Here is a 27,428-nt window from a genome sequence, read left to right on the forward strand (position 1 = left end):
TTGGCGGTGGTAATCGTGGCAGTGTTGGCGATGATTGGCTGTGATTGACGCTGTTGGCGGTGGTAATCGTGGCAGTGTTGGTGATGATTGGCTGTGATTGACACTGCTGGTGGTGGTGATCGTGGAAGTGTTGGCGATGATTGTCTGTGATTGACACTGTTGGCGGTGGTAATCGTGGCAGTGTTGGCGATGATTGGCTGTGATTGACGCTGTTGGCGGTGGTAATCGTGGCAGTGTTGGCGATGATTGGCTGTGATTGACGCTGTTGGCGGTGGTAATCGTGGCAGTGTTGGCGATGATAGGCTGTGATTGACACTGCTGGCGGTGGTAATCGTGGCAGTGTTGGCGATAATTGGCTGCGATTGACGCTGCCGGTGGTGGTGATCGTGGCAGTGTTGGTGATGATTGGCTGCGATTGACGCTGCCGGTGGTGGTGATCGTGGCAGTGTTGGCGATGATTGGCTGCGATTGACGCTGTTGGTGGTGATCGTGGCAGTGTTGGTGATGATTGGCTGTGATTGACACTGTTGGTGGTGATCGTGGCAGTGTTGGCGATGATTGGCTGTGATTGACACTGTTGGTGGTGATCGTGGCAGTGTTGGTGATGATTGGCTGCGATTGACGCTGCCGGTGGTGGTGATCGTGGCAGTGTTGGTGATGATTGGCTGCGATTGACGCTGTTGGTGGTGGTGATCGTGGCAGTGTTGGTGATGATTGGCTGCGATTGACGCTGTTGGTGGTGGTGATCGTGGCAGTGTTGGTGATGATTGGCTGCGATTGACGCTGTTGGTGGTGGTGATCGTGGCAGTGTTGGTGATGATTGGCTGCGATTGACGCTGTTGGTGGTGGTGATCGTGGCAGTGTTGGTGATGATTGGCTGCGATTGACGCTGTTGGTGGTGGTGATCGTGGCAGTGTTGGTGATGATTGGCTGCGATTGACGCTGTTGGTGGTGGTGATCGTGGCAGTGTTGGCGATGATTGGCTGCGATTGACGCTGTTGGTGGTGGTGATCGTGGCAGTGTTGGTGATGATTGGCTGCGATTGACGCTGTTGGTGGTGGTGATCGTGGCAGTGTTGGAGATGATTGGCTGTGATTGACACTGCTGGCGGTGGTGATCGTGGCAGTGTTGGCGATGACTGGCTGTGATTGACGCTGTTGGTGGTGGTGATCGTGGCAGTGTTGGTGATGATTGGCTGCGATTGACACTGATGGCGGTGGTGATCGTGGCAGTGTTGGCGATGATTGGCTGCGATTGACGCTGCTGGCGGTGGTGATCGTGGCAGTGTTGGCGATGATTGGCTGTGATTGACACTGCTGGCGGTGGTGATCGTGGCAGTGTTGGCGATGATTGGCTGCGATTGACACTGTTGGTGGTGGTGATCGTGGCGGTGTTGGCGATGATTGGCTGTGATTGACACTGTTGGTGGTGGTGATCGTGGCTGTGTTGGCGATGATTGGCTGTGATTGACACTGTTGGTGGAGGTGATCGTGGCAGTGTTGGCGATGATTGGCTGTGATTGACACTGTTGGTGGAGGTGATCGTGGCGGTGTTGGCGATGATTGGCTGTGATTGACACTGTTGGTGGAGGTGATCGTGGCGGTGTTGGTGATGATTGGCTGTGATTGACACTGTTGGTGGTGGTGATTGTGGCGGTGTTGGTGATGATTGGCTGTGATTGACACTGTTGGTGGTGGTGATCGTGGCTGTGTTGGCGATGATTGGCTGTGATTGACACTGTTGGTGGAGGTGATCGTGGCGGTGTTGGCGATGATTGGCTGTGATTGACACTGTTGGTGGAGGTGATCGTGGCGGTGTTGGCGATGATTGGCTGTGATTGACACTGTTGGTTGGAGGTGATCGTGGCGGTGTTGGTGATGATTGGCTGTGATTGACACTGCTGGTGGTGGTGATCGTGGCGGTGTTGGCAATGATTGGCTGTGATTGACACTGTTGGTGGTGGTGATCGTGGCAGTGTTGGCGATGATTGGCTGCGATTGACACTGCTGGTGGTGGTGATCGTGGCAGTGTTGGCGATGATTGGCTGCGATTGACGCTGCTGGCGGTGTTGATCGTGGCAGTGTTGGCGATGATTGGCTGTGATTGACACTGCTGGTGGTGGAGATCGTGGCGGTGTTGGTGATGATTGGCTGTGATTGACACTGCTGGTGGTGGTGATCGTGGCGGTGTTGGTGATGATTGGCTGTGATTGACACTGCTGGAGGTGGTGATCGTGGCGGTGTTGGTGATGATTGGCTGTGATTAACGCTGTTGGTGGCGGTGATCGTGGCGGTGTTGGTGATGATTGGCTGTGATTGACACTGCTGGCGGTGGTGATCGTGGCGGTGTTGGTGATGATTGGCTGTGATTGACACTGCTGGCAGTGGTGATCGTGGCGGTGTTGGTGATGATTGGCTGTGATTGACACTGCTGATGGTGGTGATCGTGGCGGTGTTGGCGATGATTGGCTGTGATTGAAGCTGTTGGTGGTGGTGATCGTGGCAGTGTTGGCGATGATTGGCTGTGATTGACACTGCTGGCGGTGGTGATCGTGGCGGTGTTGGCGATGATTGGCTGTGATTGACGCTGTTGGTGGTGGTGATCGTGGCGGTGTTGGCGATGATTGGCTGTGATTGACACTGCTGGTGGTGGTGATCGTGGCAGTGTTGGCGATGATTGGCTGCGATTGACGCTGTTGGTGGTGGTGATCGTGGCAGTGTTGGTGATGATTGGCTGCGATTGACGCTGTTGGTGGTGGTGATCATGGCAGTGTTGGCGTTGATTGGCTGCGATTGACACTGCTGGCGGTGGTGATCGTGGCAGTGTTGGCGATGATTGGCTGCGATTGACGCTGTTGGTGGTGGTGATCGTGGCAGTGTTGGTGATGATTGGCTGCGATTGACGCTGTTGGTGGTGGTGATCATGGCAGTGTTGGCGTTGATTGGCTGCGATTGACACTGCTGGCGGTGGTGATCGTGGCAGTGTTGGCGATGATTGGCTGCGATTGACGCTGCTGGCGGTGGTGATCGTGGCAGTGTTGGCGATGATTGGCTTTGATGGACACTGTTGGTGGTGGTGATCGTGGCGGTGTTGGCGATGATTGGCTGTGATTGACACTGCTGGTGGTGGTGATCGTGGCGGTGTTGGCGATGATTGGCTGTGATTGACACTGTTGGTGGTGGTGATCGTGGCGGTGTTGGCGATGATTGGCTGTGATTGACACTGTTGGTGGTGGTGATCGTGGCGGTGTTGGCGATGATTGGCTGTGATTGACACTGCTGGTGGTGGTGATCGTGGCGGTGTTGGCGATGATTGGCTGTGATTGACACTGTTGGTGGTGGTGATCGTGGCGGTGTTGGCGATGATTGGCTGTGATTGACACTGCTGGTGGTGGTGATAGTGGCTGTGTTGGTGATGATTGGCTGTGATTGACGCTGTTGGCGGTGGTGATCGTGGCAGTGTTGGCGATGATTGGCTGTGATTGACACTGCTGATGGTGGTGATCGTGGCAGTGTTGGTGATGATTGGCTGTGATTGACGCTGTTGGTGGAGGTGATCGTGGCAGTGTTGGCGATGATTGGCTGTGATTGACACTGTTGGTGGAGGTGATCGTGGCAGTGTTGGCGATGATTGGCTGTGATTGACGCTGTTGGCGGTGGTGATCGTGGCAGTGTTGGCGATGATTGGCTGTGATTGACACTGTTGGCGGTGGTGATAGTGGCAGTGTTGGTGATGATTGGCTGTGATTGACACTGTTGGCGGTGGTGATAGTGGCAGTGTTGGTGATGATTGGCTGTGATTGACGCTGCTGATGGTGGTGATCGTGGCAGTGTTGGCGATGATTGGCTGTGATTGACGCTGCTGATGGTGGTGATCGTGGCAGTGTTGGTGATGATTGGCTGTGATTGACACTGTTGGTGGTGGTGATCGTGGCAGTGTTGGTGATGATTGGCTGTGATTGACGCTGTTTGTGGTGGTGATCGTGGCAGTGTTGGTGATGATTGGCTGTGATTGACGCTGTTGGTGGTGGTGATCGTGGCAGTGTTGGTGATGATTGGCTGTGATTGACGCTGTTGGTGGTGGTGATCGTGGCAGTGTTGGCGATGATTGGCTGTGATTGACACTGTTGGTGGTGATGATCGTGGCAGCGTTGGTGATGATTGGCTGTGATTGACACTGTTGGTGGTGGTGATCGTGGCAGTGTTAGTGATGATTGGCTGTGATTGACGCTGTTGGTGGTGGTGATCGTGGCAGTGTTGGTGATGATTGGCTGTGATTGACGCTGTTGGTGGTGGTGATCGTGGCAGTGTTGGCGATGATTGGCTGCGATTGACACTGTTGGTGGAGGTGATCGTGGCAGTGTTGGTGATGATTGGCTGTGATTGACACTGTTGGTGGTGGTGATCGTGGCAGTGTTGGCGATGATTGGCTGCGATTGACACTGTTGGTGGTGGTGATCGTGGCAGTGTTGGTGATGATTGGCTGTGATTGACGCTGCTGGTGGTGGTGATCGTGGCAGCGTTGGCGATGATTGGCTGCGATTGACACTGTTGGTGGAGGTGATCGTGGCAGTGTTGGCGATGATTGGCTGTGATTGACACTGCTGGTGGTGGTGATAGTGGCAGTGTTGGTGATGATTGGCTGTGATTGACGCTGTTGGCGGTGGTGATCGTGGCAGTGTTGGCGATGATTGGCTGTGATTGACACTGCTGATGGTGGTGATCGTGGCAGTGTTGGTGATGATTGGCTGTGATTGACGCTGTTGGTGGAGGTGATCGTGGCAGTGTTGGCGATGATTGGCTGTGATTGACGCTGTTGGCGGTGGTGATCGTGGCAGTGTTGGCGATGATTGGCTGTGATTGACACTGTTGGCGGTGGTGATAGTGGCAGTGTTGGTGATGATTGGCTGTGATTGACACTGTTGGCGGTGGTGATAGTGGCAGTGTTGGTGATGATTGGCTGTGATTGACGCTGCTGCTGGTGATGATCGTGGCAGTGTTGGTGATGATTGGCTGTGATTGACGCTGCTGATGGTGGTGATCGTGGCAGTGTTGGCGATGATTGGCTGTGATTGACGCTGCTGATGGTGGTGATCGTGGCAGTGTTGGTGATGATTGGCTGTGATTGACACTGTTGGTGGTGGTGATCGTGGCAGTGTTGGTGATGATTGGCTGTGATTGACGCTGTTGGTGGTGGTGATCGTGGCAGTGTTGGTGATGATTGGCTGTGATTGACGCTGTTGGTGGTGGTGATCGTGGCAGTGTTGGCGATGATTGGCTGTGATTGACACTGTTGGTGGTGATGATCGTGGCAGCGTTGGTGATGATTGGCTGTGATTGACACTGTTGGTGGTGGTGATCGTGGCAGTGTTGGTGATGATTGGCTGTGATTGACGCTGTTGGTGGTGGTGATCGTGGCAGTGTTGGTGATGATTGGCTGTGATTGACACTGTTGGTGGTGGTGATCGTGGCAGTGTTGGCGATGATTGGCTGCGATTGACACTGTTGGTGGAGGTGATCGTGGCAGTGTTGGTGATGATTGGCTGCGATTGACACTGTTGGTGGTGGTGATCGTGGCAGTGTTGGCGATGATTGGCTGCGATTGACACTGTTGGTGGTGGTGATCGTGGCAGTGTTGGTGATGATTGGCTGTGATTGACGCTGCTGGTGGTGGTGATCGTGGCAGCGTTGGCGATGATTGGCTGCGATTGACACTGTTGGTGGAGGTGATCGTGGCAGTGTTGGCGATGATTGGCTGCGATTGACGCTGTTGGTGGTGGTGATCGTGGCAGTGTTGGCGATGATTGGCTGTGATTGACGCTGTTGGCGGTGGTGATCGTGGCAGTGTTGGTGATGATTGGCTGTGATTGACGCTGTTGGTGGTGGTGATCGTGGCAGTGTTGGCGATGATTGGCTGTGATTGACGCTGTTGGTGGTGGTGATCGTGGCAGTGTTGGCGATGATTGGCTGCGATTGACGCTGTTGGTGGTGGTGATCGTGGCAGTGTTGGAGATGATTGGCTGTGATTGACACTGCTGGTGGTGGTGATCGTGGCAGTGTTGGCGATGATTGGCTGTGATTGACGCTGTTGGTGGTGGTGATCGTGGCAGTGTTGGAGATGATTGGCTGTGATTGACACTGCTGGCGGTGGTGATCGTGGCAGTGTTGGCGATGACTGGCTGTGATTGACGCTGTTGGTGGTGGTGATCGTGGCAGTGTTGGCGATGATTGGCTGTGATTGACGCTGTTGGTGGTGGTGATCGTGGCAGTGTTGGTGATGATTGGCTGTGATTGACGCTGTTGGTGGTGGTGATCGTGGCAGTGTTGGCGATGATTGGCTGTGATTGACGCTGTTGGTGGTGGTGATCGTGGCTGTGTTGGCGATGATTGGCTGCGATTGACGCTGTTGGTGGTGGTGATCGTGGCAGTGTTGGAGATGATTGGCTGTGATTGACACTGCTGGTGGTGGTGATCGTGGCAGTGTTGGCGATGATTGGCTGTGATTGACGCTGTTGGTGGTGGTGATCGTGGCAGTGTTGGAGATGATTGGCTGTGATTGACACTGCTGGCGGTGGTGATCGTGGCAGTGTTGGCGATGATTGGCTGTGATTGACGCTGTTGGTGGTGGTGATCGTGGCAGTGTTGGCGATGATTGGCTGTGATTGACGCTGCTGGTGGTGGTGATCGTGGCGGTGTTGGCGATGATTGGCTGTGATTGACGCTGTTGGTGGTGGTGATCGTGGCGGTGTTGGCGATGATTGGCTGTGATTGACGCTGCTGGTGGTGGTGATCGTGGCGGTGTTGGCGATGATTGGCTGTGATTGACACTGCTGGTGGTGGTGATCGTGGCGGTGTTGGCGATGATTGGCTGTGATTGACACTGTTGGTGGTGGTGATCGTGGCGGTGTTGGAGATGATTGGCTGTGATTGACACTGCTGGCGGTGGTGATCGTGGCAGTGTTGGCGATGATTGGCTGTGATTGACGCTGTTGGTGGTGGTGATCGTGGCAGTGTTGGCGATGATTGGCTGTGATTGACGCTGCTGGTGGTGGTGATCGTGGCGGTGTTGGCGATGATTGGCTGTGATTGACGCTGTTGGTAGTGGTGATCGTGGCGGTGTTGGCGATGATTGGCTGTGATTGACGCTGCTGGTGGTGGTGATCGTGGCGGTGTTGGCGATGATTGGCTGTGATTGACACTGCTGGTGGTGGTGATCGTGGCGGTGTTGGTGATGATTGGCTGTGATTGACACTGCTGGTGGTGGTGATCGTGGCGGTGTTGGCGATGATTGGCTGTGATTGACACTGTTGGTGGTGGTGATCGTGGCAGTGTTGGAGATGATTGGCTGTGATTGACACTGTTGGTGGTGGTGATCGTGGCAGTGTTGGAGATGATTGGCTGTGATTGACACTGTTGGTGGTGGTGATCGTGGCAGTGTTGGAGATGATTGGCTGTGATTGACACTGTTGGTGGTGGTGATCGTGGCAGTGTTGGAGATGATTGGCTGTGATTGACACTGTTGGTGGTGGTGATCGTGGCAGTGTTGGAGATGATTGGCTGTGATTGACACTGTTGGTGGTGGTGATCGTGGCAGTGTTGGAGATGATTGGCTGTGATTGACACTGTTGGTGGTGGTGATCGTGGCAGTGTTGGCGATGATTGGCTGTGATTGACGCTGTTGGTGGTGGTGATCGTGGCAGTGTTTGGCGATGATTGGCTGTGATTGACGCTGCTGGCGGTGGTGATCGTGGCAGCGTTGTACTCACGACGCGGCCGGCCTCGTTGTTGTGCCGGTTCATGGCAGAGCGCGCGTCGGGGCGGTTTTCGCGCGCGTCAGCGAACTCGCGCGACACCATGACGCCAAAGTCGGCGTCCTCGCTGCAGCCGCCCCACTTCCAGCCGCCGCTCGGCTCGCCCCGGTGTTTGTTGTCGCAGCCGCAGATGGTGGACGTCCCGTCGGCGCACGCCCGCGTCACCGCGAAGCCGACGCCCGCGGACGAGACGGCGTGCACGAAGGACGCCTCGCGCGTGGCTGCGCAGAGAGCGGACGAGGAATCACACGTCATTTTACACGCTTTCATTTAACTCACTCTGTCTGTTGTTGTTGTTGTTGTCGTTGTTATATCCTCAAATTTTGTAACTCAATTTTAACCCACTTCCCAATGTGGTATCGACTGCAAACTTGGTCTACTTATGTCATACTGATGACAATACTATATTCTATCATAAAAAATTAAAACATATATTTTTGAACATTTTTTTTCATATGTTATGTTTCGGCTTGGGTCTAATTGTCCACGGTAAACTGACATTGGCTGTAATTGGCCACGGTCCCTTACGTTATGGCAAGCTTTGGGGCCACTTCCCGGAGTCGTGGAGTTCTTCCATTACTAGTACATTTCATAAAAGCGTGTTTAAAAAAAAGTGTTTTGAGATATTACTTGTTTTTTTAATGTGCTCGTCGTGGCTGCTGAGGACTGTTTGCCGAAAGTGCCGAGTGCCGAGTGCGTCCTGATGGTTTCACACGTGGGCTTGCGTGACCGTTTGCACGATTCGCCGTTGGTTTATTGTGTGGTTTGACCATCGTGGAGGTGTGACGTCAATCAGAGCTGTGGACGTCCACCTTGGTGTGCTCGCTTTTCACGCGCAATTGCCGGCGGTTTTTCGCGAAACAAAATCAATCGGCAAGTCCGGCCGTGGCGTCGCGACTGGATTTGTTTGGCCGTGTCGGGTGGTGGAGGGCCGCTCAGCTCTCTAATGGACATCACACCGACACGATCGTTAAAACCAAAATGAAGTAATGACAAATCAGGTTGTTGATAGATAAGCGTTTTGTATTCTGGAATTGAGCAAGGTTATTGTTAAAGGGGCTTGGCAAAAACAGGCGATGATGATGGTAGGAAACGGAATTTAAAAGTTGAGCAGTGGCAAGGAAAGAAGCAGAAAGGGAAGCGTTGTGACCTGCGGTGTGGTGGGTGGGTGAGCGAGTGTGTGAGTGAATCAGTGGGTGGGTGAGTGGGTGTGTAAGTTGTAACCTGCAGTGTGGTGGGTGAGTGGGTGAGTGGGTGTGTAAGGTGTGACCTGCAGTGTGGTGGGTGAGTGGGTGTGTAAGGTGTGACCTGCAGTGTGGTGGGTGAGTGGGTGAGTGGGTGTGTAAGGTGTGACCTGCAGTGTGGTGGGTGAGTGGGTGAATGGGGGTGTAAGGTGTGACCTGAAGTTTGGTGGTTGAGTGGGTGAGTGGGTGTGTAAGGTGTGACCTGCAGTGTGGTGGGTGAGTGGGTGAGTGGGGGTGTAAGGTGTGACCTGCAGTGTGGTGGGTGAGTGGGTGAGTGGGGGTGTAAGGTGTGACCTGCAGTGTGGTGGGTGAGTGGGTGAGTGGGTGTGTAAGGTGTGACCTGCAGTGTGGTGGGTGAGTGGGTGTGTAAGGTGTGACCTGCAGTGTGGTGGGTGAGTGGGTGAGTAGGTGTGTAAGGTGTGACCTGCAGTGTGGTGGGTGAGTGGGTGAGTGGGTGTGTAATTTGTGACCTGCAGTGTGGTGGTTGAGTGGGTGTGTAAGGTGTGACCTGCAGTGTGGTGGGTGAGTGGGTGAGTGGGTGTGTAAGGTGTGACCTGCAGTGTGGTGGGTGAGTGGGTGTGTAACGTGTGACCTGCAGTGTGGTGGGTGAGTGGGTGAGTGGGTGTGTAAGTTGTGACCTGCAGTGTGGTGGTTGAGTGGGTGAGTGGGGGTGTAAGGTGTGACCTGCAGTGTGGTGGGTGAGTGGGTGAGTGGGTGTGTAAGATGTGACCTGCAGTGTGGTGGGTGAGTGGGGGTGTAAGGTGTGACCTGCAGTGTGGTGGTTGACCACAGAAATGTGATTGCGATGGCACAGTTGGTTTGGTAGACCCGAGACCTCAACATGGGATGACTGTTTTGAGGTTTTATCATTTTGCAAAGTATTTTTAAGTTCTCACTAAAGATGAAAACTGACAGTTGTATATAAGCATAACATAAAAAACGCACAATTGTCTTCACCACTGTTTTGTAACAGAGAAGTAGACAACATTCGGCTAACATTACAGTTAATTTTCTGATTGAGAAATTGATCAAGCATCTCAAGGCAAGAGCACCTTTCAAGAGGCTCTTGAGGCTCACCGACGAGATTCACGCTGCGCGTTCGTCTCGCCGAGTTCTCGTCGCTTCAATGAAACGGCCGTCGTTGATCAGTTAATTAACAATGTTACTAGCGCATTTACTTTTACACGCATTATATTTTACTCAAGACACCGCGAGCTAACATATTATCTGAGAAGCTAAGCAGGATTTGAGCATGAGGCTTACAACAGGTGCTATAAACTGCTACAGGACCCACATTATTGAGGTGCTGCAAGATCAAAGTTCATTTATTAGGTATAGCCCTGTGAGCCATTCGGCTCTTGAATCGGGTGCAACCGCAACAAACAAAAAACTAAAACATGAACAAGAAAAATCTTAAAGTGACTATGTGCAAACAGAAAATCCAAAGATCAATCATTGTGCTGTGCTTCTACGCCGCCACGTCTATGTTCCCCGCTAACTCCCAACCCCAACCACCCTGACGAGCGGGGGTCGAAGAATCGTTAAGGAAACCCCGTGACCCGCACGACGCGACAACGCGCTCGTCCAAGACTGGACCGACGGAGGAGCACACACGTGGCCATGGGGTGTCCGCACGGCCCGTTGGCTACGATCCCGCCGGGGGTTACGCAACACCCGTCCGACTCCTCGCCCGCCAACCCCCCGAACCCATGCGAACCTCGCGAGGCTCTCCCCCCGACGGCTCAGAAACAGAGCAAGCCCCGTTGCTCCTCGCCACGCGCAGGGGTCGTGGTCCACCCCCCCCCCCCCACTTCCGCGACGGTGTAGCCGATACTCCCGTTTAAGGGGCACCCAGGCGAGGGGGCGTTCTCCGTGTGACTCCGATCGTGCCGCATCTCGTCAAATCTCGTCAAATCTCGATTGAAAACTCGCTTCTTTGGAACCGCTTTTTGATGCTGAGTTTGTTGTCCTTCCCCCGAACCTCCAATGAGCACGGTTGGCTACGTACGGTGCAAAAGAAGTTAAACATACATACACGTTTGTCATCGTAAATACGATCCGTGCGTCACCTCGGGACAATGGCAACGTGGAGGACAACTGCGACCGATAGCTGCACCGGCCCCCGAGTGACTCTAAAGCGGCGCTTGGATCACGGCGGTGTGCGAGCGACGGCCGTCGCATCGAACGTCTCACCGTTCGCCGTGGCTGCCGTGCTGCGCTGCGACCAAAGCAACGACAAGCGTCAATAGCGAAGTTGCAACAAACGTACTTTTCTGCCTTGCATCCGACCATTGAGCTGGGATGACACACACACATTTATACTGTGTGTATTTAATCCCATAAAACGGCTGACTAGTTCACACAGAGTGCGTGCGACCGCAAGTTGCGTCTGGGTGCTTCAGAAGCAAACAAATCACGCCGGCGTCTGCAGGCTTCGCTTCGCCCGACACGTTCAGCCTGACGGCTTCGAACACCGCGCTCCCTTCCTCGCACGCGTCTCTGTTGATACCATAGGTTCGTCGTCTATTTAGAACGTCTATTGCGGGTCACCTACGCAAGGCTTTGGTGTATGCAGATGGTCTGTATGGATCTGTGGCAAGGACGACGAGGAACATTCTTTCTTACTGGGGGGCTGAATGATACGACGCTGCATATCCATCTGACGGGGCCACACATTGACACACAGCTCGGTCACTTTTGACGCGGCAAGGGGTCCCTTGCAGCTACAGAAGGGTACTGCGCGAGACACATTGAGAAGCTCGTTGTAGCCGGGTCAAAAAAAATTCCTCTCTAGTACCCGATCAGTGCGGCTAAGATGCTCGCCAAGTGCTCGGCTACGAATGGCTGCAGGCCACAAGAAACTAAGTGAAGGGTCAATACGACAGCTGAAGTCAGTCGAGTACAGAGGTACAGTCGACATAGACAGTGGTGCACAGTCGTTGCGAGCCGAGGGCATCGCACATTCGAGACAGCGTCCACATTTGACGCTTTAACTCTGTGTCCGCGTCGCAACGTTCGTCCGTTCAGGCGCTCATCAGCTCCGTGCATGGACACGCAGTTAGGAGGTGGAAACGTCGACGTCTCAACTCCCTCCCCACTCTGTGACTCTGTCGCTGTGCATGGTGCAAGAAACGAGCCTGGATCCTCACCGCTCAACCAAACGGGGGGAAATTGCTTTGGAGTTTCAACAGCCACGTGTTCTCACGTTTCACCCTCGTTGGGCATCATCGGCAAAGCCATGTCCAACCGCAGACTGCCATGGACCACACACAAGTGCTGCAGACTCTGGCTTGGGGCAGCGGTCTGAAACGTGGAGGGAGGGGAGGGGGAGGGTGTCTTGTTCCATGTGCAAGTTACAGGATGCCAGTGACCGCCGATGGTTGTTTCGGGTGTTAGAAGCGAGAATTGTAATCTCTGTTAGGATTTAGAGCCCGATTCGCATGTTGGCAAAGGATGGTCACTGGCGATGCGTGGACAGAAGTTTCCGCCAAAAAGTGAATGAGGCCCTTAACATCGAACCGGAGTGAGGAAGTGCTCACCCTCTGCGCCGATAAAGACGTGAATCAGAGCTCCCCGCTGCGTTTTCGGGTCTTGCCGTGAGCTGTCCGGCATCACGTCCGACGCTTTACTCGACGAGCAGGGAGCTACTTCTGCAGCGCCCAGCAAAATGAAGCGCTAGCACCCAAAACCGTGGCCGAAAGGTCACGCGGCACGGCCCGGGAAAATCTACACGGCAGAGAAAGTGAATTGAAGAGCCCACACATCCACGAGCGACGCCGACGCACGTGTGCGTGCAAAGGCGTGCGCACTTAGAAGTCCCAGCAGCCATTTCTCACACTCGGTTATTGCTGTCAAATGGGGCCTTGAGGACCATTTAGCCTGAACACGCAGGGCATGTGCTCAATGTTTCATCATGGAATGCCGTGTTTTAAGGTGCAATGTAATTATGGGCTTTGGCTCTCACTTTCCTTTACACGTGCCAGCAAGCCACCTGAGATCCATCGTGTGACAAAAAAAAGAGACGCGTGAAATGTGCACAGGGCAAATAAAACGCTCTTGTGAATGGAAAACGGCTCGATGATAAATTAGCGTACGGGGGCAGGGTGTGAGCTATGCATTAAAGTAGGGCGAGAGACAAAGCAGACAAAACCACACGCGCACGCACACACGGGAAAATTCTCATTAAATTAAACAAACGAAAGTATAAGCAATCCGGACATTTAAAAAAGATGAATGTCTATTAACATCGGTGAGTTTAACTGGCTGGCGTATACTGCCCAATCTTTCAGCTGATAGCCCTTCCGGCAAGGCAGCTTACGGCAGAGGAAACATAAACTTGTTTTACCCTCATTAAGGCTCATCAGTGAACCAACCCCGGGGACAAAGACAGAGATCCCCCATGTAGCCTTAACATATTTTTAGGGCAAGTGCTATTAACGAGCACCTGCGAAGGCCGGCGCAGCGTACTAGGAGGTGGGTGCCCAGCACCACGCCCGGTCAGCTTCATCTCCCCAGTGGCGATGTTTAAACATCCCACCAGATACTCATTTGAGGCTGAGTCGACCCAGGATCGGTTTAAATAATCGCCATTGGTGTTGGCAGTCGTGAGTGGGAACTGAACTTGGGTAACCAGGTTCGTAGTTTAGTGCACGAACCGCTGCATTACCGCTCGATGGCACAGCCACAGAATGACAGGCTGGAAGTCCACGGCTACATGTTCGAGGCCGTCGATATGAGAAAAAGAGAATGTGCCAGTGCAGTTGTATGCTGATTCAGTGAAGTTTTTACACAATGTAAAAGTTGGGTTGTTCTCGCTGACGAACGCCACCCAAGCTTTCAGCCGAATGACCTTCAATAAAAGCACGAGGTTGAGGTGGACGGATGGCTCATGGGTCAGAGCACTAAGCTGGCACTGCTGAGATCTTGGGTTTGAATGGAGGTTTCAGCCGCCCGTGATGAAACCGGATTCTCAGTCACAGTGAGGTGATAGCCTCAGCCTGGCCATCAATGACTGCATGAAAAAATCATTATATAGCGGATATTTCACATATTTAGATTTTTTAAAAATCCGTCCATAAAGATAACAATCATTGATTCGACTACCAAGCGTTAATCTCAGGAGTAGTTTGTTAATATCTACTTCCACTGGCCTTTCTCCAACATCGGGCGATGTATTGATCAGCGAGAGCTCTCTGTAGACACTTCGTAGGAGCACGTGACACCAAGAACATGATCGAATAGAATGAGCACAAAAGACAAACGGGAAACAAAAAGTAAGGCATCAAGTCGAGCCAGGTGTGGGAGTATACCATCCACCCTCCGGCACCAACTCCCCAGGGGGCCCTCCTGGCAAAGACTCCAAGCCGGCGACCCTTCCTATCCCCACATCGCTATGGCAACGGTCGACCTGCCACAGCCATGAGACCTGTGGTTGACCTCGTGGCCTGCTCCTCCACCCACGACGCTCTAGATCAGGGGACCTGGTGGGCCGGGTCAACCAAGGGGGGAGCGAGGCGCCCAGAGTGCCGTAGTGGGCGTTCCCGTATCGTGCAGGAAGCGAACCGAAGCTTAGTTTGCTGCAGTGGCCTGTGGTTTCACGCGGCGTTATCTCATCGGTACCCCAAATATCTTGCAAAGAGACCCAGTTTCAAAGGCGTTCAGTCATGCCCTCTCAATGATCCCCTGAGGGGTCACATCTCAGCTCCATAGAGCAAGACAGGAAGTGCAAGAACCTTGGAAACATGGCGCTTCATTATTATGCTAAGATAGTTGCAATACCATTCACCGTGGTTGAGCAAATCCCCCAGTCTCGGTTGTTGCAAGACTTCTGGACAGAACCTCCGTTGATCTGGATAACGCTGCCAGGTGAAGTGAACCTATCCATGAACATCCTGGATTGTGGTTTTAGCCAGAGACCTGCAATCTCAACGGCTTCGTCTCCACACCCACAACCTCTAAAATCAGCACAAGGATGTCCAGCGACTCTGCGTAAACCACCACGCGAGAAGAGTCAAGGTCAGTGACCTTCACGTCGCCAATGTCGACCAGAATCTGCTACCCGACCAAGCGGCCAGTCCCAAACCATCATCGCAGAGCGTAGGGGCAACCACACACCCCTGCCGCCTCACACTTCACAGCAATCTCAGTTCCTAAATGCAGGCCAGCCAAGAGAGCAATCGTTTTTGTTGAAATTCAATGAAGTCGCATGATCTCCAAGGGTGTCTGCGAATGCACTGCAGAGTTCAGATCACCGTGGGTAGCCGCAAGCAGATTTTGCCAAATCCCCCAACAGCGCTCAACGAGGTAGAACGCGATGTGTTCGCACTCGGGCAACCGTTGAAGCCAGATAGCATATGGTCACGAAGGCACCAAGATGAAGATGTAAGAATGTGAGAGCATGAGACAGAGAGAGCAACAATCAGAGCGAACGTGAGGACGAGAGACAGACAGCGAGAGGGAGACATCGGTGTGCTGCAGTGCCGGATTATCCTAGTAGCAAAAGTAGCTACACATGTAGCTACGAGCCCAGCACTTTCAAAGGCCCCACGCTAAACGCTTTCAAGCTATCAATTCCGGTTCAGTGATTCTGCACTTGCTGTATTACTATACTGCTATACTGCCTTCAACTTTTATGAACGACTAGGTGTTTAAGGTTAGCGATTTTGTCGTATTATCTGGCTGTATAGCAGCATGAAAAAATGACTTTCCTAAACGTGTAAAAAAGTTGCGTTTTAATATTTACATGTGTGTGTTTTTTTTAATTAAGGCCTCTTTATAACATATGCTACAGACCCCGCACTAGCTTCATCGGGGCACTGGTGTGCTGGACAGACGCACGAGACGCAAGAGCAACGCACCCCTCTCCAGCACGGGCCCGAAGATCGCCGGGCCCTCAGTCATGGTGGTGCAGTTCCACCGCCGCCCGCGGAACTGGTGCTGGCACTCCTGGATGCCGAGACGGACGCCCTCGGCCACGCTCGGCATCAGCTCCTGGTAGTTCCTGCAGAAGCGCAGCTGCTTGGGCACGAGGCCCGGGATGGAGGCGCAGAGCACGGGCTGAGAGCCCAGCGACGCCCACTGAGGCCCGACCCCCAACGACCTGCGGGGAGTGCGGGGGGGGCGGGGGGGGAGACGGGGATAGTGGGTTTTAAACACCTGGGAGATAGGGACACGTGGGGTAGGGCCCAGCCGAGGACTTCACTTTACTTCAGCCCGTGCGCACGTTGATACAGCAAGCGTGCTTCCACCTGAAGACGGAAGCTTGTGTTGCCTCCAAAATGTCGTGATTTTTATTTTATTTTTATTTTTACTTTTATTAATTTGAAATTTTTTACCTACGTGACTTTATCGAAAAAACCTAAGAATATGGCTTCCACTTTGAAATGGCCCGCAAACCTCTCTCAGGCGATTGTTTAAGGCAGGCAACGTGGGGCGCCACGGTGGCGAGATGTTAACCACCTCGCCTGCTATACAGGAGGTCGTGGGTTCAATCCTGACGCCTGCTGCTTATTTGTAGTTTGTATCTTTTTGGATTTTTTTTCTGGGTCCTCCGGTTTTTTTTCCCCTCCACATTTAGAAACATGCGTTTAGAATCTTTGACTGCTATACATTTCCACGTGATGAGCCACTTCGTTGAGCTATCATTTGTGGTCAGGAGGCTTCTGAAAAATAGCTATACGCCTTAGTGGGCATTACTTGGTAAAATAGAAAATAGTAAATAGGAACTGCAAGGTATCCTAGCAGCACTAATCGGGTACTAGAGTGGAATCATTTTGTCCTGGCAACAGTAGTCATCCTGTGTTTATGGTTTAGCGTGCTCAGTCACTTGTGTCGCTGCATTCGTGGAGCTTTTTAACTGGTCGACACGCGCGTTCAGTTCGCTCTGCTGTGATCGCTGTGCCTTGCTGTGCCGTGCTGTGCCTGTGTTATGCATCGCCCTCAGCGTGTTTTGTGAGAGTGGGTGGGGGGGGCAGTCACAGGCATCGTATCAGCGCGGTAAAGGTGAACCCTAACTCGTTTTTGCGTTGGCGGATAACGCTAAGAATGTGCGCGCGCTAATGTGTGGCCTGCCGCACATGTATTTGAAAGTCCTATTCAGCCCTTGGTACGTAAAAGGTTCCCACAAACCCACCCCACCCCCCCCCCGGGGTAATGAGACACGTGGGAAATGGGGACATCGGGAGAATATGGAGGACACCTTTGAGATGGAAAATTAATCTCACTCCCATCAATCAGTGACTTAATCTCGAAGCAGGTGACAGGCCACTCGGCAAGAGGCTCTCTTTACAGGTGAGTCCTGAGATCAGGGTCACACGTTCTGTTTCAAAAATGAACACCAAAAGTGAACCAATAAAGAGCGCCAAGTAACAAAATAAAAATGATTTTAGAGTTATCTAATATAATAGGCCAGACAGAAATCCCCGCAACATGCAGATGGAATGGAAGTACACACACGAAACACGTGTGTGTGTGTAACAAGAGGGCGTTGCATATGCGTACAGCTAACTACATGAACAGGTGAGATGCGTTAACATGTGGTAGCTCAACAATTGACGGTTTAACAGGTGAGATGCGTGAACATGTGATAGGTAAACAAGTGACAGTTGAACAGGTGAGGTGAGTGAACATGTGATAGGTAAACAAGTGACAGTTGAACAGGTGAGGTGAGTGAACATGTGATAGGTAAACAAGTGACAGTTGAACAGGTGAGGTGAGTGAACATGTGATAGGTAAACAAGTGACAGTTGAACAGGTGAGGTGAGTGAACATGTGATAGGTAAACAAGTGACAGTTGAACGGGTGAGGTGAGTGAACATGTGATAGGTAAACAATTGACAGTTGAACGGGTGAGGTGAGTGAACATGTGATAGGTAAACAAGTGACAGTTGAACGGGTGAGGTGAGTGAACATGTGATAGGTAAACAAGTGACAGTTGAACGGGTGAGGTGAGTGAACATGTGATAGGTAAACAAGTGGCAGTTGAACAGGTGAGAAATGGATCGGTGAACAGGCGACAAAGCATGGGTAGTCAGGTGAAGAGGTTATGGTGGGGAGCTGATCGCCGTTGTTCACACGTTCACATGGAGGGATGTTGGGGAGTGAGCCAGTGGACCGGCTTCACGAGTAGCCTCGCGAGAATGCGTAAACAGTGCCAGCAGCCAACGATCAAAGCGATGTCCATGGACCGTGAAGACCGATGGCTCTTCCTAATCGCCCATTGGTGTAGCCGAATAGGTGAATAGGTGACTAGTGAACTAATAACGAGTCACAGATGAACAAACGCACAGGTGGCAGATGAACGGCAGGACAAGTTGCGATCTCTCGCACCCGCACTGTCGATGTTAATCAAATGCATCGTTTGGGATACTTCGGGCTATCGCGGCCCGAAGTGGACATTGAACCACACAGAAGCGCAGCGGAAGTTGTCAGAACGCGAGCTCTTGGGCCCTCTAACATGCTACCAACGGAACGGTCCCGCTAGTTCCAGAAACGTCATGATATCCCAGATCATTTGCGACAATGTAGATGTTTGCCTCCCCCACCCCCCCGGTTTAAGACGTTTTGACCTCGATGATCGGACTCGTGACACGGGCTAGGGGTGCAGCTACCTGAGCAGTGGGTGGGGATAGCAGAGTAGGTGGGGACAACCCTCAAAAAAGATCGAGGATAATGGCGATGTGAGTAGCTGCCAGCACGCGATGCGATGTGCCCCGGTGGGAGCCTCCCAGACATGCGGTGGCTGTCTCTCTACTCTGTCGCCAGGCGTTTCAGGTTTTTCTTCTCGACGTGGACACTCACTGCACAAGACCTAAACACCTTTGAAATGTCAGGCTCATACGCGAGGGATGCCTTCCATAGCCTCAAGCGCCGGGAGCAGCCTAAGAATAACACGCCATTTAGTCTAGACCATCGTGGAATGTTCAAACTGATGCTACTGATTGTGATGTTCCCCGCCATAGGAATGTCGAATTTCCACCCCTGACTCAGGGCCGCCAGTGGAGATGAGCGTCACCCTGTATCTCGGTTGAGCAGGAAAACGACTTGACTTTGACTCTGGTTGATATTTCGTTTCATAATCTGCTACCTTCCTGTAAACATGTGACCAAATCACCCTGAATGCGCCCGATATCGAATGTTGGTAGCTGAGCAGGTATGGACCTGGTCAGTACTCAGACTGGGAGACTTCCTGACAATTCCAGGTGTTGTAGGATTGGGCTGTGAAGTTGGTCAAGAGATGGCGGTAGAGCGATGGATTCTTGAATCTATATGTACGGAGCGTTATGTGTTTTAATCTCAACACCTCAACATATTGCTCAACAACACTGTGACCTTGAAAGGAAATGTATATATAGGTGACGTTTCAGGCAATGGCCCTTCTTCGCAGTATATATGCGTGGTGAATTTTCTCCGGGTACTCCAGGTAACCCCTCACATGCACGCTCTCTCATTCACGGGATTGGCCAAACATCCCAACACATCACTGAAAAGATCTTCAGACTCGGCGAGACTTTCTCACACAGAGGCCATAATTAATATTATTAGCTTGTTAAAATTAAAACCTCACGATCAACTGGATCTAAAAATAAAGAGAGAGAGAGAGCGATAAAAAAAGACCCAGCGAGACAATGCCTTGAAGTCGTTGTAGTCGTCGTCGTCGTAGTATAACTATGAGCGTGGCAGTTGTTGCACACTTGGAGGTGCTGCCCGCCTGCCCTCGCTGTCCAACACGTTGCCCGGGGCGTGAGCGCACGCCGCGCACGTGACCTCTGCCTACGAGCAATCGTCTTGCAGAGAGCGCGAGCAAACAGCGTCGCCGCTGGTAGCCCCGAGCCACTGCTGGAAAAATGTCCACGTTTCCATGGCGGATGTCACGAGAACGTCCAGCTGATCACGTTGTACCAACACGATATCCTGACATTGACGAGGCAGTGCTGTGCCCGAACTGCGGTCACGCGTAAACGATAGCGACACTTTTCGATTTAAAGCTTTCGTGACTGCAGGGATTCATCTTTTTGGTTCTTTCGGTGAAGTCACGTAGAAGGGAAATAATAAAATAATAAAAATATAACATAATAAAATAATAAAAATAAAACATAATAAAATAATTCTCACGACATTTCCCTTCTACGTGACTTTACCGAAAGAACCAAGAAGATAGCGACACTGTGTGTATATTTATCTAAAGAGGCTGGTTCGCTGGTCGTTTGCGAATGCTCATTTTTGGTCCGTCGAGCTGGATGTGAACATTGCTCGCAGAGTTTAGTGCAGCCAAGTCAGCGAACGCACACACGCGCGTGGGTCAGATATCGCCAAAACAAAAACGAAACCCTCCACCGATGATAATGAAATGTTCGCCAATGTGTGCGACAGACCCGCCACGCAGCAGTGCAAGTGCACCTTTCGTGTGCAAGTTCATTGTCTTCAAACTTAATTTGGAGCTTTCGTGACTGCAGGAATTACTCTTGGGTTCTTTCGGTAAAGTCACGTATAAAGAGAAAATAAGAAATTAAATACTAGCATACGACGTTTCGATTGCAACACAAGCAATCATCATCGTGTATAAATGAAATAGAAACACAAATCTAGTATACTTAGAAATGTAATGTAATACAACAGAGAGTCGGATAACATAACAGTCAACACCCTACCTGGTTGATTACGTTCTTCCTGAGAATGCTAAATTTGAGAGAGAGATAAAACACAGAACCAGAGACATATAGACAGACATATAAGCAGACAGATATCACAGAGATACATAGAGAGAGGCACATACATATGCACACATTGTCTTCCAAACAAATAGGATGAGCGCAGGCCCGCGTCTGATCCCCGTGGACACCGACATACACCGAGTTGCCACGAGACACGGGCAACCAGGAGCTTGAACTCGGGGTGCCCGTCCAGGCAGCGTGTTCACCACAACGTCTGTTGAGTATGAACACTTCGGCTGTCGCGACCAATAACTGACTACGTTAACCCCTCTCTGGTCTTCGCACTTGGCAGCCTCGCAGTTAAGACATCACATTTACTCGATTCGAGAGCCAAACAGAAAGACTTCTTCTTCTCAAATCCGGCTATTCGCCTGATGAAGCTGGTTGCAATCACCGGCGAAACGTCGTGCTCGAATTGTTAATGATGTGGGTTTACTCTCCAACACACAAGCGGTGTGCGGAAGTAGTAACTTATTGGAACGTTCTGTTTACGCGATAAAACTTACTAATCGGCTGAGTCGGGTGGTTGCGGGTTTAACGACACGTTTCTATTTACGCGATTTAACCCTAAAAAAAACTTTATTATGGCTACAATCTATTACCACGAGTTGGCTGATAAATTCAGGCTGGATAAATATCGGAGCTCGAATTCTCTGGGGCAATTTCGCTCAACGGCCTCGCCGAAATTCCTTCCCTTTGTCAGCATTCTGGACGCGAAAATAAATCATTAAAAAAGCGGGTCCCAATCAACCAACACACGTTGTAGGCAGCGGAAAGATATAAATGTAACATTAAATGTTTTAAATGTAATTTTACATTTCACGGGTAATATTTAAATCTGTCAGCGACGCGGACTTGAGCTTTGCCTGACGAAGTGTTTCACGGAAAGAGCCTCAGATCTCACGCGACGCATGTACGATGTTGAACTTCTTTCGCACCGTACGTAGCCCACCGTGCTATTCGGGGACGCGATAACTGGATATCTCGAGCAAGCCATGGAAACGTCACTCTGCTCTGTTTTGAGAGACACCAATTGGACTCGAGTCGACCATAACTCGCTGTCCCATGCTCTCGTGGGTGCTATCGGATGCTGGCATTCATAAGCCGATTGAAATACAGTCTATGTTAACTGCCACACAAGCGCAGTGATGAGAATTAATAGGAGAAACAAACTCAACGCATCCGTCCGTCAATAACCGTTGCCTTAAAAGAACAAAAATAGATAAAATAGGCGACGTGACGTTTCGGTCAATTACCCTTCTTCATAGCACGATTATATATTTTGTTATTTTAAGGCCACAGTGTTATTGACGAATGTGTTGATTTTTTTTGTCAATTGTGCTTGGGCACAACTGAGAATGACGGTAATACATAACTCTTTACGGGATGTACGGAATAATGTCATTATTTTATGTATTTATTTCATGATAATTCACTTAACGCTATACCAAGAATTGTGTAGAGAATACAAATCGATGAGCGCACGGCATCACATAGCCACCATTCTGCATGTGTGGTGCGCAACGCCGACGCGTAAAACGCGCAACGATACCGAGTCCGTGACCTCGCGTAATAAATGACAGGGTAATCATCATTATTATCATCATCATCATTATTATTAGAAGGTCTTTTTACTGTTGACTATGCGTATGTGTGTATTGTTGTCGGGAGTGGTGGCGTAGTGGTTAGCGCACTGCGCCAACGAACCCGGCAACCGACTTGGATTCCCGCTCACAGCCGACATCGGCGATGAATTATCTTGTAACCGGTCTCGGGTATCCCCTAGGTCGACTCAGCCTTCAATTATCCTCCGGTGCGGTGTGTAAACATTAGCACTGGGGAGACAAAGGCAGCGGGGTGTAATGTTGGCCACTCACCGCCTCGTGTGGCCTGCGGGCCATGATCGGTGCTCGCTAACGACACTTGCCCCAACAGTCTGTGGAGGCTTCACGGGGGAGCATGATGTGTGTGTGTATATACGCGTATGCGTGTGTTACAAACACCGACGCAATTACCGGCGGTGTTGTTCCTTATCCACGAAAAGTTTTAATGTATACTTTACTGTACATTTAAACAAGTTACGATTTTTTTTTTTATGTTTTCAAACAATGTATTGACTATCGAATTCCTTCGAAAGATTACACGGTTATCATTATTATTATAATTGTAATCATCGATCGTTAATCCGTGGATTCGTTCACACACGTAGGTAACAGTGAAACGCCTATCGACTCATACTTGCACTCTATTAAAACGCATGTGATTTTCACGTAATTAAATCATAATTGAGCATAAATATACTCCACGATTGCCTTCTATATTACAATTGAGCAGTGGCCGCTTGTCATCTGAATAGCATGACGTCAGTTGTAGGCGGTGTCTGCGCGCGCGTACCATGCAAGCTTGCGCGCTGTATTAAATTGTATACTGTAGACAATATATATACAATTGCTGTAGAGACTAGCTGCAGACCGTATCGCGCTATTTCAATCTACTCGTGAAACACTTGAGCAGACCGCACAGGTGAATGCCATGAGCGAGATGAGTGCACGCGACGACGACGACGATGATGATGGGGATGACGAAATTGGAGAAATTGGAGATTATGCAGATGATGATGGGGATGATCTAGATAATGGAAATGACTATTTATAGGCAACATTAATCTAATGTGGTTTCTACCCACGGGCTAAGTTCAACATTAATCACCGGGTTATATAATCCACTGCGTTACGTGTCGTGCATGTCCACACACAACGACACGTAACATGCTTTGGTATGTGATAGTATCAACGATTATTACTTGGTTATATAATGTATCAATATCTATACTGTATTAGTAAGATATGTATACAGTGCTGTTGGTTAGAGTTCGGATTTTAAGTATGTTGTTACTTATAGTGATAATTCATAATAAATAATTTACAATTGTATGGCGGATTTAATCCGTAGGTCCCAATCAGCCGTGCATGGAAAGCAGAAAATAAGCAGAACCAGCTGGGTAAACAGCCAGCACTGGCAGTAAAGGCCGGCTTAAAGAGGTGATTATTGGTAAGATATATACATTCGTATATGGCAGCAAACAGTATAGTAGATAATTAAAATAATATTTTACAGCCGATCAACTGCTGGGGGTCGGGATGGGGGGCTTGTTTGATCATACTTCACCACGCTGGGTGAGTGCGGGTTGGGCAGTTTCGTTGTGGCAGAACCGGTTCGTATATTCACTCACCACTAATGTTAGCCGTAGGCCAGAAATAGAATGTGTATATTCAAAACGCGCGTGCGCTCACACGCGCATGAACACATAACCATTTAGACGGACGTGGAAGACGGGCACATCCACACTCCAACAACACAGGCAACATTTACACACGTAGCGAGTACACGCGCATACGATTCATTCGTACAGCGAACAAAAGTGATGCATTTAATTGGTCGATAATTCAAATGGTGCTCACATAATTCTCTATTTTTGGGCCACTTAAAAACATTGCAACCACGAAAGTTAATCCACTTTAGTACCGACAAATGAGACGCCTGGTCTGAGCCCGTGGACGAATACACTCACGTAACTAGACGAACGCACATACCAAACAAAGATCCCCCGTATAGCCTTAACAGACTGTTGGGGCAAGTGCTGTTAGCGAGCACCTATGAAGGCCGGCACGGCACACGATGGGGTGGGTGGCCAACACCACGCCCGGCCGCCTTTGTCTCCCCAGAGGCGATGTTTACTAAACTGCACCAGGTACTCGTTTGAGGCTGAGTCGACCTAGAGCAGACCCAGGACCGGTTCAAATAATTCTCACTGGTGTTGGCCGTGAGCAGAAATCAAACTCGGGTCGCCAGGTTCGTAGCGCAGTGCGCTAACCACTACACTACCGCTCCCCACACACACGTAACATACACACACACACACATATAAATAGAGATCGTAATGAGTTGTATTTAAATCGGGAAAACCTCACAGAGTCTCAACACTTTTTCAGCAGTATGTTGTCCTGGTGCTGTTACACAATAGGGCATCGCGCACCGTGCGCACGCTACCGACTCGCTGTAGCACGCGCTTGCCTTGAATGGAAGCCGGACGCTACGATCCCTTCCCGATAGAACAACACAATCGCCTCGCCGCATCGTGCGCGGCGAGCGGTCGATAACCTTCGACGCTCGCTTCGACGCGGCCAATTTACCAGCAGCATCGCAGCGCGAGGCTTTGCGCTGCACCCGTGTGAAGGCGCGGGGTTGTTGTCCTCATCGAATGCATGCGCCGTTATCTCGGCGGTCCTCCGGTTTTTACTCCCACATTGACGGTGAAGCAACTCTTGGCACCCTCGTCGTCTCGATTCCCGAGGGATGTCTGGCCGTGACTTCGCCACGCCGCGTCAGGAGGGAGAGCCCAGGAAGGGTGCTGATTATATTATCGATTATATTATCGATTATATTATCGGCGCTTCGCCACCGATGTTCGCCGAGAGCGCGGAATGGAAATCAGGCTGGGCGGGTTCTTCAGCAATGCGCTCTCAACAACACTGCTCCACAATCCCCGCATGTCACTCGTAAATAGCATCAGCCGAGTGGTGCAGCACCCTCACGATTCTTGAGACTCAGGAGGGAGGCTCTCCTGGAGTTGCCCTAAATAGGCGGCATTTGTATCACCATTATAATAGTAATTATGAGGCAGAATTTTACGCCCAAAACTTAGAGGGCTCAGCGCAAATAGTGGCCTGCACATGGAGAGTGATATAGCTACATAATCGTAAATCATGTCACTTCTGAATTCGTCGTGTTTAGTTACGCAATTATTGGCCACGGCTACCGTGACGAGCGACTCGATACATCACGAAGCACTTCGTCACTTGTTAATGCGCATATTCGTATTTTACACGCGTCTACAAACGTTGGCAAAATTGTTATTTGTCATTGCCATGTTCTCATGGTTCAGTTTAAGCAAAGACTAAGATCCCCCGTATAGATGTTAACACACTATTGGGGCGAGTGTTGTTAGCCAGCACCTATGAAGGCCGGAACACGAGGGGGTGGGTGGCCAACACCACGCCCAGCCGCATTTGTCTCCCAAGTGGCAATGTTTACACATCGCACCAGGCACTCATTTGAGGTTGAGTCGACCTAGGCGGAGGCGCCGAACCGGTTCAGACAATCGTCACTTGTGTTAGCTGTGACCGCGAATCGAGCCCGGATCGCGGGGTTCAGTTTAAACACACAAACAGCTACTTTATCATGTGACATTCAACAGCAGACGTTGATCACAGGTTACCATAATCACGTGGATATCTCCTTCACCCTGGTTGCGCTAAATAGATCATGCCTTTGTTTTCATTATTTCACGTGGCTTCAAATGAGTTTGATGCTACCAATTCACATCTGGTGGACTCGGCTGAAACACATCATCATTATCACCACCACCACCACCACCATCATCCATCCCTCTTAGCGATTTGTGCCACTGTTGTGGCGATTAGGAGTAACATTCACACGTTTTCACGAAAAATCTGAGCAAAAGCAACATTCGTACAAAGGAACCACGTGATTCGGGCCCTAACCGTCGATAGCATCTTGTCACCAAATCAGCCGCAAATGCGTTCCATCTCGTCACATCTAGAAAGCCAAGCAGGCGATTGAACTTGTCCACCGCTTGGGATGGGTCATCGCCATGCACAACAGGTGTTGGAGGTTTCTCTCTACGCGATCAGCTGGGGGGCAGTGCAGCCAACCTCCGTCGTTGTCTTGAAGCGCACTACGCTCCAAGATCGATGCGACTCGCCTCTACCAACCTGCACTGACCATCATAGTTAAGGTCAATAGGGCATACTACCCGCATGGGCGTGGGGATGCCCTCATCCAGCAGCGAAATTCACGTAAGGCCGCGCGTTTGACACATTGCACACACGTCAGTGTCGCCACTGAAACGTTTTAATGAGATCGTGTCGGTACCGGAGCGAGGCACGGGGTCTCTATGTCATGCGGGATCGAGAGCTCTTGGGGGGTGGATGAGAAGAGGTTAAAGAGGTGGGGGGGGAGGTGGCACCCGAGACCGCCCCCCCCGCCAGGCACCCCCTAACCTCCAAGCCAGCCATGGCGCCAAGTGGTCATCTATCAATCCACCTCTCCCATTCATTCATGTCAACCACCCAGCCAGCCATCCACCCAGCCGACCGGCCAGCTATCCACCCATCTAAGCCGTCCACCCACCCACCCAGCCAGCCAACCATCCACCCCCACCTCCTATTCATCTACCCAGCCAGTCACCATCCATCCACTCACCCAGCCCAGACATACTCACAGTGAGAGTGGTTATCCTTTCCGTCAGCCGACGCCACCATCTCTCGCGCCCCGCGTCACCGCCACACTTCCACCATGCCGTTACGTCGCACGCGTCGCTCGCATGTGCTGTGGCCTTCCTCCCAATGGTACGCGTGGTACAGCCCGAATGGTGTATTCTCGGATAATTATAATTATCGATCATTATCAATGGAAATCTGTGGTGAGAGGCCGTGACCCGTTATCGGCATGTATCGATTACAAATCACGGTAGTTGCATCCCCGCCATAGGAATGTATCATTTCCATATCTGGCGTAAGCGATGACCATTTCAGCAGCAAGACTCTTCGGCTATCATTCCCGTGTCGGCGAAATATTTAG

At 51.1% G+C, this 27,428-nt stretch overlaps 1 protein-coding gene across 2 annotated transcripts in view; it reads right to left on the reverse strand.

Annotated features, from left to right (window-relative positions):
- Nucleotides 1-27,428, reverse strand: part of LOC144733532 (proto-oncogene Wnt-3-like) — a 41,641-nt gene that overhangs the window by 6,763 nt on the left and 7,450 nt on the right. The window contains exons 2-3 of one of the 2 annotated variants that reach the window (XM_078615496.1): nucleotides 15,912-16,153; nucleotides 7,766-8,031 (exon numbers count right to left, since the gene is read on the reverse strand). In XM_078615496.1, coding sequence (XP_078471622.1) covers nucleotides 7,766-8,031; nucleotides 15,912-16,153 — 508 coding nt within the window. Of the gene's footprint in view, nucleotides 1-7,765; nucleotides 8,032-15,911; nucleotides 16,154-27,428 lie in introns of those variants that run through there. The other variant, XM_078615486.1, reaches the window with a different exon arrangement.

This window comes from Lampetra planeri, chromosome 2 (genome assembly GCF_965212315.1).
Source record: "Lampetra planeri chromosome 2, kcLamPlan1.2.h2, whole genome shotgun sequence".
Lineage (NCBI taxonomy): Eukaryota > Metazoa > Chordata > Hyperoartia > Petromyzontiformes > Petromyzontidae > Lampetra > Lampetra planeri.